Below are 14,149 nucleotides of genomic sequence, written 5' to 3'. Positions count from 1 at the left end.
CACAAGCTGATTGTTCACATCACAAGAAGCATTCCTGAAGTGATCCAAAGAGTCAGGTGATCCAAAGGTATTGGGTATTGGCAACTAGTAGAGTTTGGCTAGTCCCCATCTCAGCAATCACATCTGATCCATGCATTCAAAGATCTTAGGAAGCAATAGTTGCTGGCTCTGCAAAGTAACTTGCTACTTCAATCCCTGTCATGCTGCTATTTTTAAAGCAATCTGTTGTGCTTTGTTCCTCCATTAGTGACTGGAAAAACATCACTTTGTTAAATCAGGGCTAGTAGCAGGCTATAAGGAAGAGAAATAAGCAAGCTAATTAGTTTTTAGGAACAGATATAACTCAGAAGTAGCAGGGCTTTTATGTAAGTTTTTATAATTCCTCATTTCTGAAAAATTGATTTATTATCATGCATCTTGTGAAGTGGGTTTTAGTCAGCAAAAGTTGGTGTCATAGTCTATGTGTTAATTTTTAAGGTGCATCAGGACCCTTCTGGTAGATTTTGCTACAGAGGACATGGTGCAGTATTAATATCTTTTGTTTTTTTATGGAAAGGTTTCTCTCTTTAGAAAGTTACAATTTAAATTTCATTTACTGCAGCAAAATAAATGGGAACCATTACTGATCTTGAATTTTTTTATTATATTAAATGGTTGATTAACGTGTAAGATGCCTTGAATGTCTGTTGTAATGAAAAGATGAGATAAAAATACATGAGCTTCATTTTGATTGGGGTTGAAACCTAAGCCAATAGATTCACAAAGAGAAAAATAATATGTATATGGGTAGCTGCAGATTAACTGATGTCCTGTTTTCTAAATACTGCATATACACATGTAGCTGAGCTCTGGATAGCGTTATTTGTTGTTTATTCATTCAGTTGCTTCCAACTCTTCGTGACTTCATGGACCAGCGCACGCCAGAGCTTCCTGTCAGTCATCAACACCCCAGCTCCCCCAGGGACGAGTCCGTCACCTCTAGAATATCATCCATCCACCTTGCCCTTGGTTGGCCCCTCTTCCTTTTGCCCTCCACTCTCCCTAGCATCAGCATCTTCTCCAGGGTGTCCTGTCTTCTCATTATGTGGCCAAAGTATTTCAGTTTTGCCTTTAATATCATTCCCTCAAGTGAGCAGTCTGGCTTTATTTCCTGGAGGATGGACTGGTTTGATCTTCTTGCAGTTCAAGGCACCCTCAGAATTTTCCTTCAACACCACAGTTCCAAAGCATCGATCTTCCTTCTCTCAGCCTTCCTTATGGTCCAGCTCTCGCAGCCATATATTACTGCTGGGAATACCATTGCTTTAACTATGTGGACCTTTGTTGTCAGTGTGATGTCTCTGCTCCTGACTATTTTATTGAGATTTGTCATTGCTCTTCTTCCAAGGATTAAACGTCTCCTGATTTCCTGACTGCAGTCAGCATCTGCAGTAATCTTTGCATCTAGAAATACAAAGTCTTTCACTGCTTCTACATTCTCTCCCTCTATTTGCCAGTTATCAATGAAGCTGGTTGCCATAATCTTGGTTTTTTTGAGGTTTAGCTGCAGGCCAGTTTTTGCACTTTCTTCTTTCACCTTCATCATAAGGCTCCTCAGTTCCACTTCGCTTTCAGCCATCAAAGTGGTATCATCTGCATATCTGAGATTGTTAATGTTTCTTCCAGCGATTTTAACTCCAGCCTTGGATTCCTCAAGCCCAGCTTGTCGCATGATGTGTTCTGCATACAAGTTGAATAGGTAGGGTGAGAGTATACAGCCCTGCTGTACTCCTTTCCCAATCTTAAACCAGTCTGTTGTTCCATGGTCTGTTCTTACTGTTGCTACTTGGTCGTTATACAGATTCTTCAGGAGGCACACAAGATGACTTGGTATCCCCATACCACTAAGAACTTGCCACAATTTGTTATGGTCCACACAGTCAAAGGCTTTAGAATAGTCAATAAAACAGAGATAGATGTTTTTCTGAAACTCCCTGGCTTTTTCCACTATCCAGCGGATATTGGCAATTTGGTCCCTAGTTCCTCTGCCTTTTCTAAACCCAGCTTGTACATCGGGCAGTTCTTGCTCCATGAATTGCTGAAGTCTACCTTGCAGGATCTTGAGCATTCCCTTACTGGCATGTGAAATGAGTGCCACTGTTTGATAGTTTGAACGTTCTTTAGTGTTTCCCTTTTTTGGTATGGGGATGTAAGTTGATTTGGATAGCATTATAGGCATGAGCAAATGGGAAATTTCTTGAAAGAGGGCTTTCAGGTGATCTTTGGATATTAATCTGCTTTCCTGCATTAAGTGGAGAACGGGCAGAGCCATATAAAACTTTCTGCAGTATTAGGAGTCTGTAGTACTCAGCTGTAGTAGTGCTGCATATGCCCTGTTGCAGTGTTTTTCAACCGTGGCAGCTTTAAGATGTGTGGACTTCAATTCCCAGACTTTCCCAGCCAACCTTGCTGGCTGGGGAATTCTGGGAGTTTATTTTATTTTATTTTAATTTACTTATTATTCAAATTTAATTACCACCCATCTCCCCCAAAATTTTATTTATTTATTCAATTTCTATAGCCGCCCATCTCAGCAAGTGACTCTGGGCAGCTATAGAAATTGAAGTCCACACATCTTAAAGTTGCCAAGGTTGAGAAATGCTGCCCTATTGTCTCCTGAAGATTAGGACATGAAATACATGCATAGAATGTGCAAATATTCATTAAGCACCTAAGTTTTTTCAGTCATGTGCTAGTAGGACTTTATGTCCTCATGTACAGAGAAAAACAATCAGTAAATCTTGGGTAGGAAATTGTCTCACTTAGAGCTTGCCTAAGCAAAATTATGCAATCTGGACATTTGATGTAATGTGTAAGCAGATGTAGGCCAAATGCTCTTCCCTATGTACCTTGCAGATAGTGTGCAATCATAAGCTAGTGAGTAAGACATTGAACTGGGTAATAGGAAGTAGCTAGTTCAGTTTTCACCTGTGTCAGGCACCTGAGTTGGTAGCTTTAAGAAGGTTGCATTGGTAGCTAGGCTGCTGGCATCTGACTCATATCAGCCCCACATACCATTTTCAGTACCTAGCAGGCTTGTCTGACGTTGTACAAGTAGTCCTCGCTTAACAGCCATTCATTTAGTAATGGTTCAGACTTACATTGGTACTGGAAAAAAAAAACTTAACAATCAGTCCTCACACAACCATCACCGTGATCATGATTTGGATGTTAGGCAACCAGTTCGCATTTATGACCGTCGCAGTGTCATGTGGTCATATGATTGCCATTTTCAATCTTTCCAGCCAGCTTCTGGCAAGCAAAATCAACGGGGAACCACGTGGTTCGCTTAACAACCACGGGGCTTGGTTAACACCCACGGTGATTCGCTTAATGACCACCACAAAATTGGGTTGTATTTGCTTAGTGACCACTTCACTTAGCAACCAAGCTTCCGGTCCCAGTTGTGGTCGTTAAGCAAGGACTAGGTATATATATGATCCTGGGTTTTCGCCTTCTCCAGTTTAGACTAGAGTCCGCTTGGTTAAATGTACATTTAGTTCATGAAAACTTTTGCCGTAATATATTTGTTAATATATATTGCAATATATATTTCAGTGCTATCCCGTGGGAAATTTTTCACCTCTGTGAGCATCTTTTCTCACAACTCTTAAGGGCTGAAAACTAATAAATGTGGCTCTAAAGTTCGTCTACTTCAATTCTCTTAAGGTAATTAACTGCAGTACCGTTTTGTTACTCTTTATGTGTGAATCTGCAGCGACGAGAAATAGGAACATACCTGGTTTATTTCAGCATGGATTGGAAAAAAGATGTTGTGGATTGTGCTTCATATTGTCCTCTGACCGTTGAGGAAGCTGAGCTGTTGCCACTGTCATGCCAGGCCTGCCTACTGCGAACAAAAGTAACTGTTGGAGGAAACTTGACATTACTAGTTGTGCCATTCACAACTGTGTGAATGGCTTTTAAAAAGTAAATTATAGGCACATGGCCTGTTGTCAAACTGACATTCTTGCACTAAGGAGGTTTTAGCCATTGTCTTCCTGCTGCAGTCATGACTGTTCACCAACAATACTTTTGATTTTAATGAAACCACAGATCCAACCCATGCTCCGTTTTATGTGGTTTGCTTTCAGTGGAGGCATAAAGACCACCAGTGTCTTAATAACGAAACAAGGAGGTTCAGGAAACACTTCCTCATTACCTCCATTTGAGCAGGACTGAGGGCTGTCTTCCAGATTCAGTGTTGGTAGCCTTCAGGGGAGCTGGTCATTATTCTCATGTCTTAGTTCTTAGTTCTTGGTTGATGCCACACCATTTTTTTAATGCTCTTGATTAGGAGTCAGCGCAGAGGAACCCCAACCTAAATGGATGTGCACATCCACTGATGTTTGGCAGCGTAGCAATGAAAGAAGGATGCCGACCATCTGTTGGCATTCATGCCGCAGGCACCTTCAGAGTTGCGTTCTTGTCTTCTCTAGATGCCCTTCTCAAGAGGGGGGAAACAGTCTGTTGAAAAAGGTGGCTGGCGAAAGTAGTGCGCGTTCTCTGCAGCCCTCTGCTGTGATTCAGACTACATGTGAGGGCTCTTATGATGAAATAACTCTCCTTACAGATGAAATCTCAGCGCACAGAAAACCACGGGGTCAGAGGGAAGCGTGTATCGTGCCCCTTCTTGCTCGCGTGCTAGTTAACTGCCTCCATCAGTCTCCACATTAATGACACAAAAAGGAGGAAAAAATCGCAATTAGCACAAAAGGAAAAGCTGGGGAAATCTACATGCATATGCAGCAGGACACCTGTCTTTCACAGGCATAAATCTACAGCACGGTATAAATCTATAGCAACTGTAGCACAGCATGGCTTGTGTAGTTAGTCTGTGAAATCAAAGTCCTTCTCACCGCTGTAGAAATCTAAGTATAGAAACGAATGTCAATAGCTCTTTGTGTTAAATAATACTGCATTACCTTTCCTGCTGTTAATGTCTTTCGCGCAGACTATTACAGGTGAGTCGGTTTTATAGATTAGTTTTTATGTTGCAGCAGCTTTTGAAATAGCTAAGAGCGCAACATGGTGTACCAGCAAAAAGGTTGGAGGGAGGAGGGGAAAAATCTGTTAGTGTAACTGTTTGATATACTTAGATCTCGGCATTAAAGAGATGCACTAAGAGCCTTATTAATGGGTTTTTTATTATTATTTAAAGCTCCAGCTGTGGAATTCTAAGAGTAAATTTTCTGGGAAATTTTATATCCAGAGGGGAATCTTCATGAGAAGAGATTTATTGTGTTCTGTGCGTTCCAGTTGCTTTGTATACATCATGGGCACTTACATCTCATGGCATAATGCTTCCACTAGAGTGCTCAGCCACCATACATTTACAGTTATCCTTGCTTAACGACCATTCGTTTAGCGACTGTTCAAAGTTACGACGGTGCTGAAAAAAGTGACTTGCAGCTGGTCCTCACACTTATGACCATCATACAATTCCCCCACAGTCATGTGATTGTGATTCAGGCACTTGGCAACCGTCGCACATTTATGACAGTCGCAACATCCTGCAGTCACGTGATTGCCATTTGCAACCTTCCCAGCCAGCTTCTGACAATGGGGAAGTTGGTAGGAAGTCACAAGTCAGTCATGCAATGTCTCGCTTAACAACCACAGGTGATTCGCTTAATGGCTGCAACTGGGACTGCCAGAACTGCTGTTGCTAAGTGAGGTGGTCACGTGATATTTCACTTAACAACTGCCTTACTTAGTGATGGAGTTGCTGGTCCCAATTAGGGTCATTAAGCAAGGACTACCTGTATTTATTTTTATTTATGATTGCATTTATATATGCCTTTTATCTTGAGAACTTGAAGCAGGATGTGCTGGAGAAGTCTTCCCTTGTTCTATCCTCTGAGGTAGGTTGGGCTCAGAGAGTGACTGAACCAAAGTTATCCAGTAAGCTCTGTAGACAGCTGGGGACTTGAACCTGGGTCTCCCTGGTCCACAGATGACACCCCAAACTCCGCACTACATTTTCTTTATACTGTATTTGCCATCTTTCCTCTTCTGTATATAAGATAACAACCGATCTTGCTGTTTATTATATTGTTAGAATAGAGATGTGAAGATCATCTCCTCCAGCCCACCGTGAAGGGAAAGTTCTCCACACACTAGACCATCTCCATCTGAGTTTGGCTGTGAGCCATGTCCAGAGCTGAGTTGTTGAGCCTACCCAAAATGAGGTGGAGGACTCTCATTCTCTCAGCTGTACAAAATGGAAATGTACAGTTATCAATTGCACCCAAAACTGATCTTGGAACGAGAGGGAGAGGCACAAGTGACTAGCCTTTCACGTTAAGGTACAAATTCTGGGCATGGAATATTGTTCCCTGAATACTACTACAGCAGTAATTAACCCTGGAGAGTTTGTAAATATTCATCTTCATGGCTGTTTTGTAAACCTGGTTGACCAGAAAACTGCATTATGTTTCTATCGGGTTGCTTTGTTTTTTAAAGTCTGAGGTGTACAGGTCTCCATCAGTTCAAGGGGCACCAGTGTGCCTGGGAATTTCTTCCTAGGCTCCCTGCCCCACCCAACTGGCCTTAAAATTAAGAATTTTGAAGACTGCCCGGCATCAAAGTGAAGTTCCAGCTTCCAGCACCTCTCCATTTCCAAGAATGAGCCCCATGGGTTTTCTTGGAAAGTTAATGGGGGAGGGGGCAGCTGTAGCAATTAGAAAGCATGCCCTCCCAAAGGACAAAGATAAGCCAGGAGGGGGGCAAGAGAGGCTGGCAGACAATAGTTTAGTAAATTGGTGCTTTCTGGTCAGATTTTGTTATCCATGGCAGCTTCTTGGCAGTTGGGGCAGTGTAGGTGGTGCACTGGAGTCACACTCCAAATAGTAGTTGAGGCCAGACAGGATCAAGGAATGAATGAGACCAAGACAAAAACTTCATTTCATGTAATTTGATTTAAATGTAATTAAAACTATATTATATCCGTTGGGCAGTGTTTAGCTTCAGGGTTTAGTGACCCTGGTCTAGACAGCAGATTTCCTGGTGTTTCACCAGCAACTGTGGCTGGCATCTTCAGAGGCAAGGTGGTCTGCTACGCCGAGCTGGTTCTAACACCACCACAACGACCGATTAGGATTGGGCACAAACAGAGAACCGATCAGAGACCAGCCCTCAACATCCTGCACCAGGAGGAAATCAGCTCGGTTAAAGACCAATCAGAAATCAGGTCACCTGGCAGGAGCCCAATCAGTCCCTGCTCAGTTACCTGTGGTCTGAAGATGCCAACCACAGTTGCCAACAAAACATCAGGAGATCTGCTGTCTAGACCTGTGCTGCTCAACCTTGGCAACTTTAAGTTGTGAGGACTTCAACTCCCAGAATTCCCCCAGCAGCAAGGACAAGATGGATGGATGACATTCTAGAGGTGATGGATTCCACCCTGGGGTTTCTGAGGGTGGCGACGACCAACAGGAAGCTCTGCCGTGGGCTGGTCCATCAAGTCACAAAGAGTAGGAAGCGACTGAACGAATAAACAACAATTAATTATTCTCGTTAGTCACATTAAACATTAGAATGTGGGGATGGATTTGGGGACCATATTCAACCCCAAAGTCTCCAGTTGTTACCTTAAAACTCTTAAGGCATCAGTTCACTAAACTTTCACCTTCAGACTTTTTCCCGTGCAAAGGCTCCTTTGATTTTAAAAGTCCATTTGTTTTTGTGTATAGAGTGATGTGTTTATACCCATCTTGTTTATATTGTTAATTCTATGTATTTTAGTTTTTTGCTTGAGTGTTGATTATTTGATCGCTTTTAACTGCCATGAGCACCATTGGTTAGAAAAGTGGAATATAAATTTCCAAACAAATAAGAACTTAAAAAAAAAAGTAATAAAGAAGATGGTTTACCAATCTATGTTTGAAAGCTCAAAATTGGATTTGCTCTTCTAAGCTATAGGTTGATTCAAATGTAGCATTGTCCGTTATAGTTTGCAAGGTTTTGCAGGCGCGGTTCGTTCTGCTTTCCGGTTTGATAAGATCATTGTTTGCTGCATCCAAGTCAATTATAGTTTTGATAAGAGGGCAATTGCTGATTTAGGTGTATAGTAAATGTGGCTGGGTGACCTTGGGCCAGTCACTCACTCTCAGCCCAAGAGCCAATCAGGCATGGTAGGAGAGTACTAGTCCCGCCTTAGGCATGAAAGCCGGCTGAGTGACCTTGGGCCAGTCACTCACTTGAGCCCAACCCCACAGGGTTGTTGTTATTGTTGTGGGGAAAATAGGCAGGAACATTATGTACATTGCCTAGAGTTGTACAAACTAAAGGTGGAATATGAATTGAATAATAATAACAATGTCATCGTTCCTGGCTTAGCATGAACTCAACCTATAATTGATACATCAGAAAATTATAGAAGTTGGCATATGTGTGAAAGTTTGTGGTCCTTTCCTGACTGTATGATTCCTGAGAACCAAAATTAACAAGAGGTCTTCAACAAGATTGAAGTGAAATGTATATCAGGAGAGGGACATTTGATTCTAAGTCTTACAACTTCTTTTAAACAGTTTTCATTGAACTAGTAATTATAAAGTTATTGGACACCATCTAAAAGATGCTGCAAAACTAATGGAGTGTAAAGTTCTTTGCTAGCACCTTGGCTAGTAATTGAAGCATCTTGCAAAACTTTTAAAATACGGTATTTTATATGTTATGTTTTAATCTTTCATTAAGCCTCCTGAGCCTTCAAGATAGGAATGGTTAGAAATTAATTTAGAGGCAGGATTAGTTTTTACCTTGCTTTTTAAAATCATAAGCTCTTGCTTGGGAATCACACCCAAGGTTGGAAAATGATGAACAGGCACTAAAAGCGGGGACCATTCAGAATGGGAATAACATAAAGGTGCCCCCAAGTGACCTTTGAGCGAGTCATCTCTCTTGCGACCCATCTCACAGGCTAGATGGCATGGTCAGTAAGCTTTCAAGCAGCTTGTATGTAAAATCCCAGGCAGCTGCCTTACACCGATTCAGACTAATGGTCCATTGTCTATATCAGTGTTTCTCAACCTTGGCAGCTTTAAGATATGTGGACTTCAACTCCCAGAATTCCCCAGCCAGCATGAGTTGATGTCCATGTATCTTAAAGTTGCCAAGGTTGAGAAACATTGGTCTATATTGAATCATAGGAACTTTCCAGGGCAAACCATTTCAACTTCGACCTTCTTCACAGCTGTTCCCTAATAAGATGCAGGCATAGAATTTGTTGATTTTCAGATACTGGTGAACCACCCAGCAACCCCATTAATACAGCCAGTAGTGAGGGATGCTGGGAACTGTAGTTGACTATATTAACAGGGGCACAGGTCCCTCATCCTCTCTGTATGTTTGTACATACACACTCGCACACACTTGAAAAATGGGGAATGCACACAGAGCATTAGTCCAAATTATTCTGGTTGGATACCCTATGAAGGTGTGGTTTAAATTAAGAAGGTAATATTGCTATGATTCATTAGGATTATATCTTCTTATCAAACTCCTGTTCCTCCTCACTTGCAGAGGCACAATTCATGTTGAGCAAGTATGCTTCAGTATCGTGTGCGAGCTGACAGTCTTGTTGGCTTGTCTTCCTGAGCTATACCAAGTAGTTGAGTTCCCTAGACTGGGCTGATGGCCACATTCCGTGAGATAATGGAAACTGTAGCTGAGGATGTTGGGAGGATCTGAAGTTGAGAAAGGTTGGCTGTAGATCCTCCTCTGTGGCTTCAACAGCAGTAACATATTTGTACTTCTTTGCCACCTCTGCATCCAGTGGTGATCCATCTAGAATTGTGCAAGGATTATTAATCTGGCTCCTGCTGCAACTAATGGGCTGAAATCCTTAATGGCTCACTGTGACAGGGATGAGTTTCCCTCCCTGAACAAATATTAAAGCGTGTTATAGGCCCCATCCCTGAATGAGGCAAGATTAATATTTATGACTCGGAAATGCCTTTTGGGGACAAGCCTGCTTCATTCACATCCTGGCTGATTTTGAAAGGCACCTAAGTTTATTTAAATTACATGCTTTGTGGCCTGTATGTTATCTTGCCTTCTGCTTTATAACTTGTGTTCTTTTTATTGAAGAAAATAGTTACAGCAAGGCCAAAAGGAAAACATGAGCCTTTGATGGTAATTGGTGGGCTTCCTGGATCATATTCAACACCAACAAAAAGCATTCTTGAATTGCCTTTGATTTGATTTTGTGGCTAGAGTGGAGCACCATTTCCTGAACAGACTTGTAAAATGGGTGCAATTGAGTTGTCTACTTGTGGGAAGCATCCAGTTGGTTTGTGAAAACGGTAATGCTGAAGCTTCACAGTGGCAGGAAAGTTTTCCGTGTTAGATAAATATCCTTACCGTGGGTTTCACATGGATCTTTCGTTTATCTTGAGAAGCAACACCCTATAGAGTTTCAACAAAGTGCTGGATCATGACTGGAGACACGTTGTTCAAAACCCCTGATCTGCCTCAGTGTTTCCTGTAAGTGTCCTTGAGCCAACTAATATCTCAACTAGGTAGTTTTAGGCATAAGAGTGAAGGGCACAGATTGCACCCAGTTTTCTGAGATTCTTGGTGAAAGAACAAGTGGAAAAGCTTATTTTTCTCTATCAAAAGAAGCATCCAGCTTTTCCCCCCCACAAAAGTAAGCTCTCAGTGCAGAGTCAGCCTAAATACTGTATAGCTGAGAGTTATCATCATTTTTTTTTAAATCCCCACAGATTCAGTGGTGTCTTCCCCAGTCTAAATATGGCAGTAAAGCGTCGTGAGCAAGTTCTGCAAGATTACAAACGGCTGCAATCCAAGGTGGAGAAGTATGAAGAAAAGGAGAAAACAGGCCCCATCCTGACCAAGTTGCACCAGGTACTGAAGGGCATTCACAGAGCTTGCCAAAGGATACCTGAAGGTTTTTTGGATGCAGGGAAACGTTTTGATGCTTGCTCTGGAACTGGATTTGTGCAGACTAAGGTGTTTGTGAGAGGAGAATTCAAACAGATGTGATACCATCTCATTGGTAACACTATGAGGGTTTGACTGAGAATTCACCTAGATCTATTGATGATGCTTCTCTGGGTGATTTGCAGATTTCTCCAGGGTTTGCAAGAAAGGGATCCTTCCCTTCCCTAAAGTATATTGCTGAAATAAAGAAATATTACAGGAATGAAACTTTGTGTGGAGAACCTAATGAGCTGAATGCACTTCTGGTACTGAAATTAAATTCAGGGCCTCAGGTTTTTGCTCTTGGAATTGATCAGGACCAAGAAAATCAATTCAAAAAGTAGATTCCTAAGCCTGAAATCTGCCTCCCTGAACTGTTTCTACTCTTCAGTATCTTTGGTTTTAATTCTGAGGTGGAGCTTGGGCGTGACTTCAGTCAACATGCCAGAGAGTTGTACCATAATTTAGTCTGGATAGCTTAGAAAGCCAGAAGGAATAGATGAGCTGCCATAACTGTCTTCAGAGGCTGCCAGTAGGGAGCCATGCAGACATCCAGAGGGAATTCCACTGAGCTGGTGCCACCACCGAGATGGCACATCTCTTATGTCCATCAGCTTTACAATTCTGCAACCTTCCTCAGAATCTAGACGGAAATCAGAGGAGTACCTTGTCAACTGCCCGTTGATCACACTGCAGTAGACTAAAACTCTGGACTACTTTCCTCAGTGGTTCAGTATTGATATTAAATAATATGAGAGGCAAGATGGAATCTTGACGTTCAGGCCTACCTCGGTGCTTTATTGCGTGTTGCTTTATTGCGCTTCACAGATGTTGCATTTTTTAACAAATGGAAGGTTGGTGGCAACCCTGCATCATGCAGGTCTATTGGCGCCATTTTTCCAACAGCAAAAGGCTCAGATGATGATTAGCATTTTTTTTTAGAAATGAAGTATTTTTTAATTAAGGTTTGTACATTGTTTTTTTGGACATAATGCTATTGCACCTTTAATAGGCTACCGTATAGTGTAAACATAACTTTTATGTGTACTGGGAAACCCCCAAATCCGTGTGACTTGCTTTATTGCGATACTCGCTTTATTGTGGTGGTCTGGAACCGAACCCACAGTATCTCCACGGTATGCCTGTACTGCAGAAGTATACTGACTGGGAATTTGGTGAGTTAGCACTGAACCTACCTGGTGGGCAACAGCACAGGGAAGTCTGCTCTGAGAGTCTCTAACAGTCGTTCTGAACTATAGATGATCAATCCCCACCCAGCACAGGAGGTACTAAGGAAGCGTAACAGCTCTTAAAGGGGAGGTGAAGGTTAACATTTTGAGATCTTCTCCCACCTACTTTTCCATTCTTCCAGGCCCGAGAAGAACTGAGGCCAGTGAAAGATGACTTTGAGGCCAAGAATAAGCAACTTCTAGAAGAGATGCCTAAGTTTTATAGCAGCCGCATTGATTATTTCAAGCCAAGTTTTGAATCTCTGATCCGAGCACAGGTAAGATGGAGTGCAATCACTGGTTCTTCCCATCTTTTGCTTTTGTTTTCCTAACTGCATCCTAAGTCACAAAAACTATTCAGGGGTACCATTCCCCAAATCTGTGTATTGAGCTCTTTGTCATGTTTCCTCATGGGCTGGGATGGCAGAAACAATAAAGCCTCCTGATCAGTGGAGGCCTAGGAATGTCCCATGCATAATTTTAATGCTTAGTCCAAAAGGATCATGGCTGATATCCAAATGTTGATTGCTTTTTAACACCAGTTTTGCATAGAAGGTATGATACAATTGCTAGGATACACAGAATATCCTTTGTTCTTACTGTGGCAATCGGTGATTTCAGGGTTCTTTCCTTTAGTCCCTTTCCTTGCACATTCATGGACATGGCTATGTACTTTTTTATTATTTATTTTTATTGCTTTTTAATTAATAACCAAAAAAGAAAAAACAAAACAATGATAATACTGATGGACAGACATACATTGTCACAGAGAGGGGGAAAAAACATAAAAAGTGCTTTACAAAAAAAGTGGAAGAAGTGCAACAAAAAAATATTAAAAAGAATAAAAATAGTATAATATGACATTAGAGCAGTAACCAGTTAACAATTCTATATATATATGTATCTAACAGAAATATTATTCAAGGATGTATGTATTTCTAATACATTTGTATGATTATCATTTCTTTTGACCTACTGTAATTTGTGTAAACGAGCTCCATGTTTCATTATACTTGTCCGTACGAAGTCTACGTCCATAGGCAATCCTCTCATAAGTGGCAAGTGCAATCAGGTCCTCCATCCATTGAGTAAATGGGGCCATACGGTTTATCTTTCCAGTGCTGCAATATCAGTCTTTTCGCCATAGTAAGGGCACAGAAGGATGTGGCTATTTCTTTAAGACTGTTTTGCCATTGCTCTGTGTCACTTCTTTGCCATTTGGGTGACTTTACCACAAAATAATCGACATGTTATTAAAAAGCAAAGCAGCAAAAGAGTGAAAGAGAATACACTGCAGTAGAAATAATATAAATTGAAGTGGAATGTTAAAGTGGAAAACCAGTTCTGCAAACTATCCAGACACAAACAAAATACAACGAAAACCTGAATTATGTGACAATTTAGATGAATTTACGAAAAGCCTGAATAAACATGAATGACCTTGTTTGAACCTATAAAATAATAGCGAAGATGTCTGGCTGATCTCCCAGCCCCCTGCAATCAGGTGAAATGACTTGTTCTCCAGCAACCAATCTTCCAGCCTGTTGCTTCTACACAAAGCAAGTACAATCATGCGACCCATATCAAAGGTATCTATCCCAAACTCAGAGAAGCCTGTGGCAATCGTTAGAAGCATGGAGGCAAGGGAGGAGTAATTGTGGAGCATCTCTGAGCTTCAGTTACAATAATGAATATGCAGTTTTATACGTAAGTGTGTATATCCCTAACCTCTGAATGGCACCAGCAGCAGTCTAGTTAATTAATGGAAGGAGTGGGCCAGAAGCAGGTCAGGGGTGTTACTACTTGGTAAAAGGAGGTAAAAACTGTGGATGCTAGGAAGTGGACAGACCCAGATAAATCTAATTAGTATTGGGATAGGGACAATGAGTCTCTGCTGTCAAGAGATAAACAGAGCGAAAGCTAAGATGTGGATCAAGGGT

The 14,149-nt window shown here is 41.5% G+C and overlaps 1 protein-coding gene across 3 annotated transcripts in view; it reads left to right on the top strand.

The window, feature by feature from the left end:
• BIN3 (bridging integrator 3) overlaps positions 1 to 14,149 on the top strand; it is a 531,071-nt gene that overhangs the window by 500,474 nt on the left and 16,448 nt on the right. For all 3 annotated transcript variants that reach the window (XM_063311532.1, XM_063311531.1, XM_063311530.1), the window contains 2 exons: positions 10,764 to 10,905; positions 12,353 to 12,487. In XM_063311532.1, the coding sequence (XP_063167602.1) occupies positions 10,764 to 10,905; positions 12,353 to 12,487 (277 nt within the window). The remainder of the gene's footprint in view (positions 1 to 10,763; positions 10,906 to 12,352; positions 12,488 to 14,149) is intronic.

Source organism: Candoia aspera, chromosome 9, assembly GCF_035149785.1.
Source record: "Candoia aspera isolate rCanAsp1 chromosome 9, rCanAsp1.hap2, whole genome shotgun sequence".
In the NCBI taxonomy this organism is placed as follows: domain Eukaryota; kingdom Metazoa; phylum Chordata; class Lepidosauria; order Squamata; family Boidae; genus Candoia; species Candoia aspera.
Note: the sequence above shows the minus strand (reverse complement) of the source record. Positions and strands in the feature narration are given on the sequence as shown.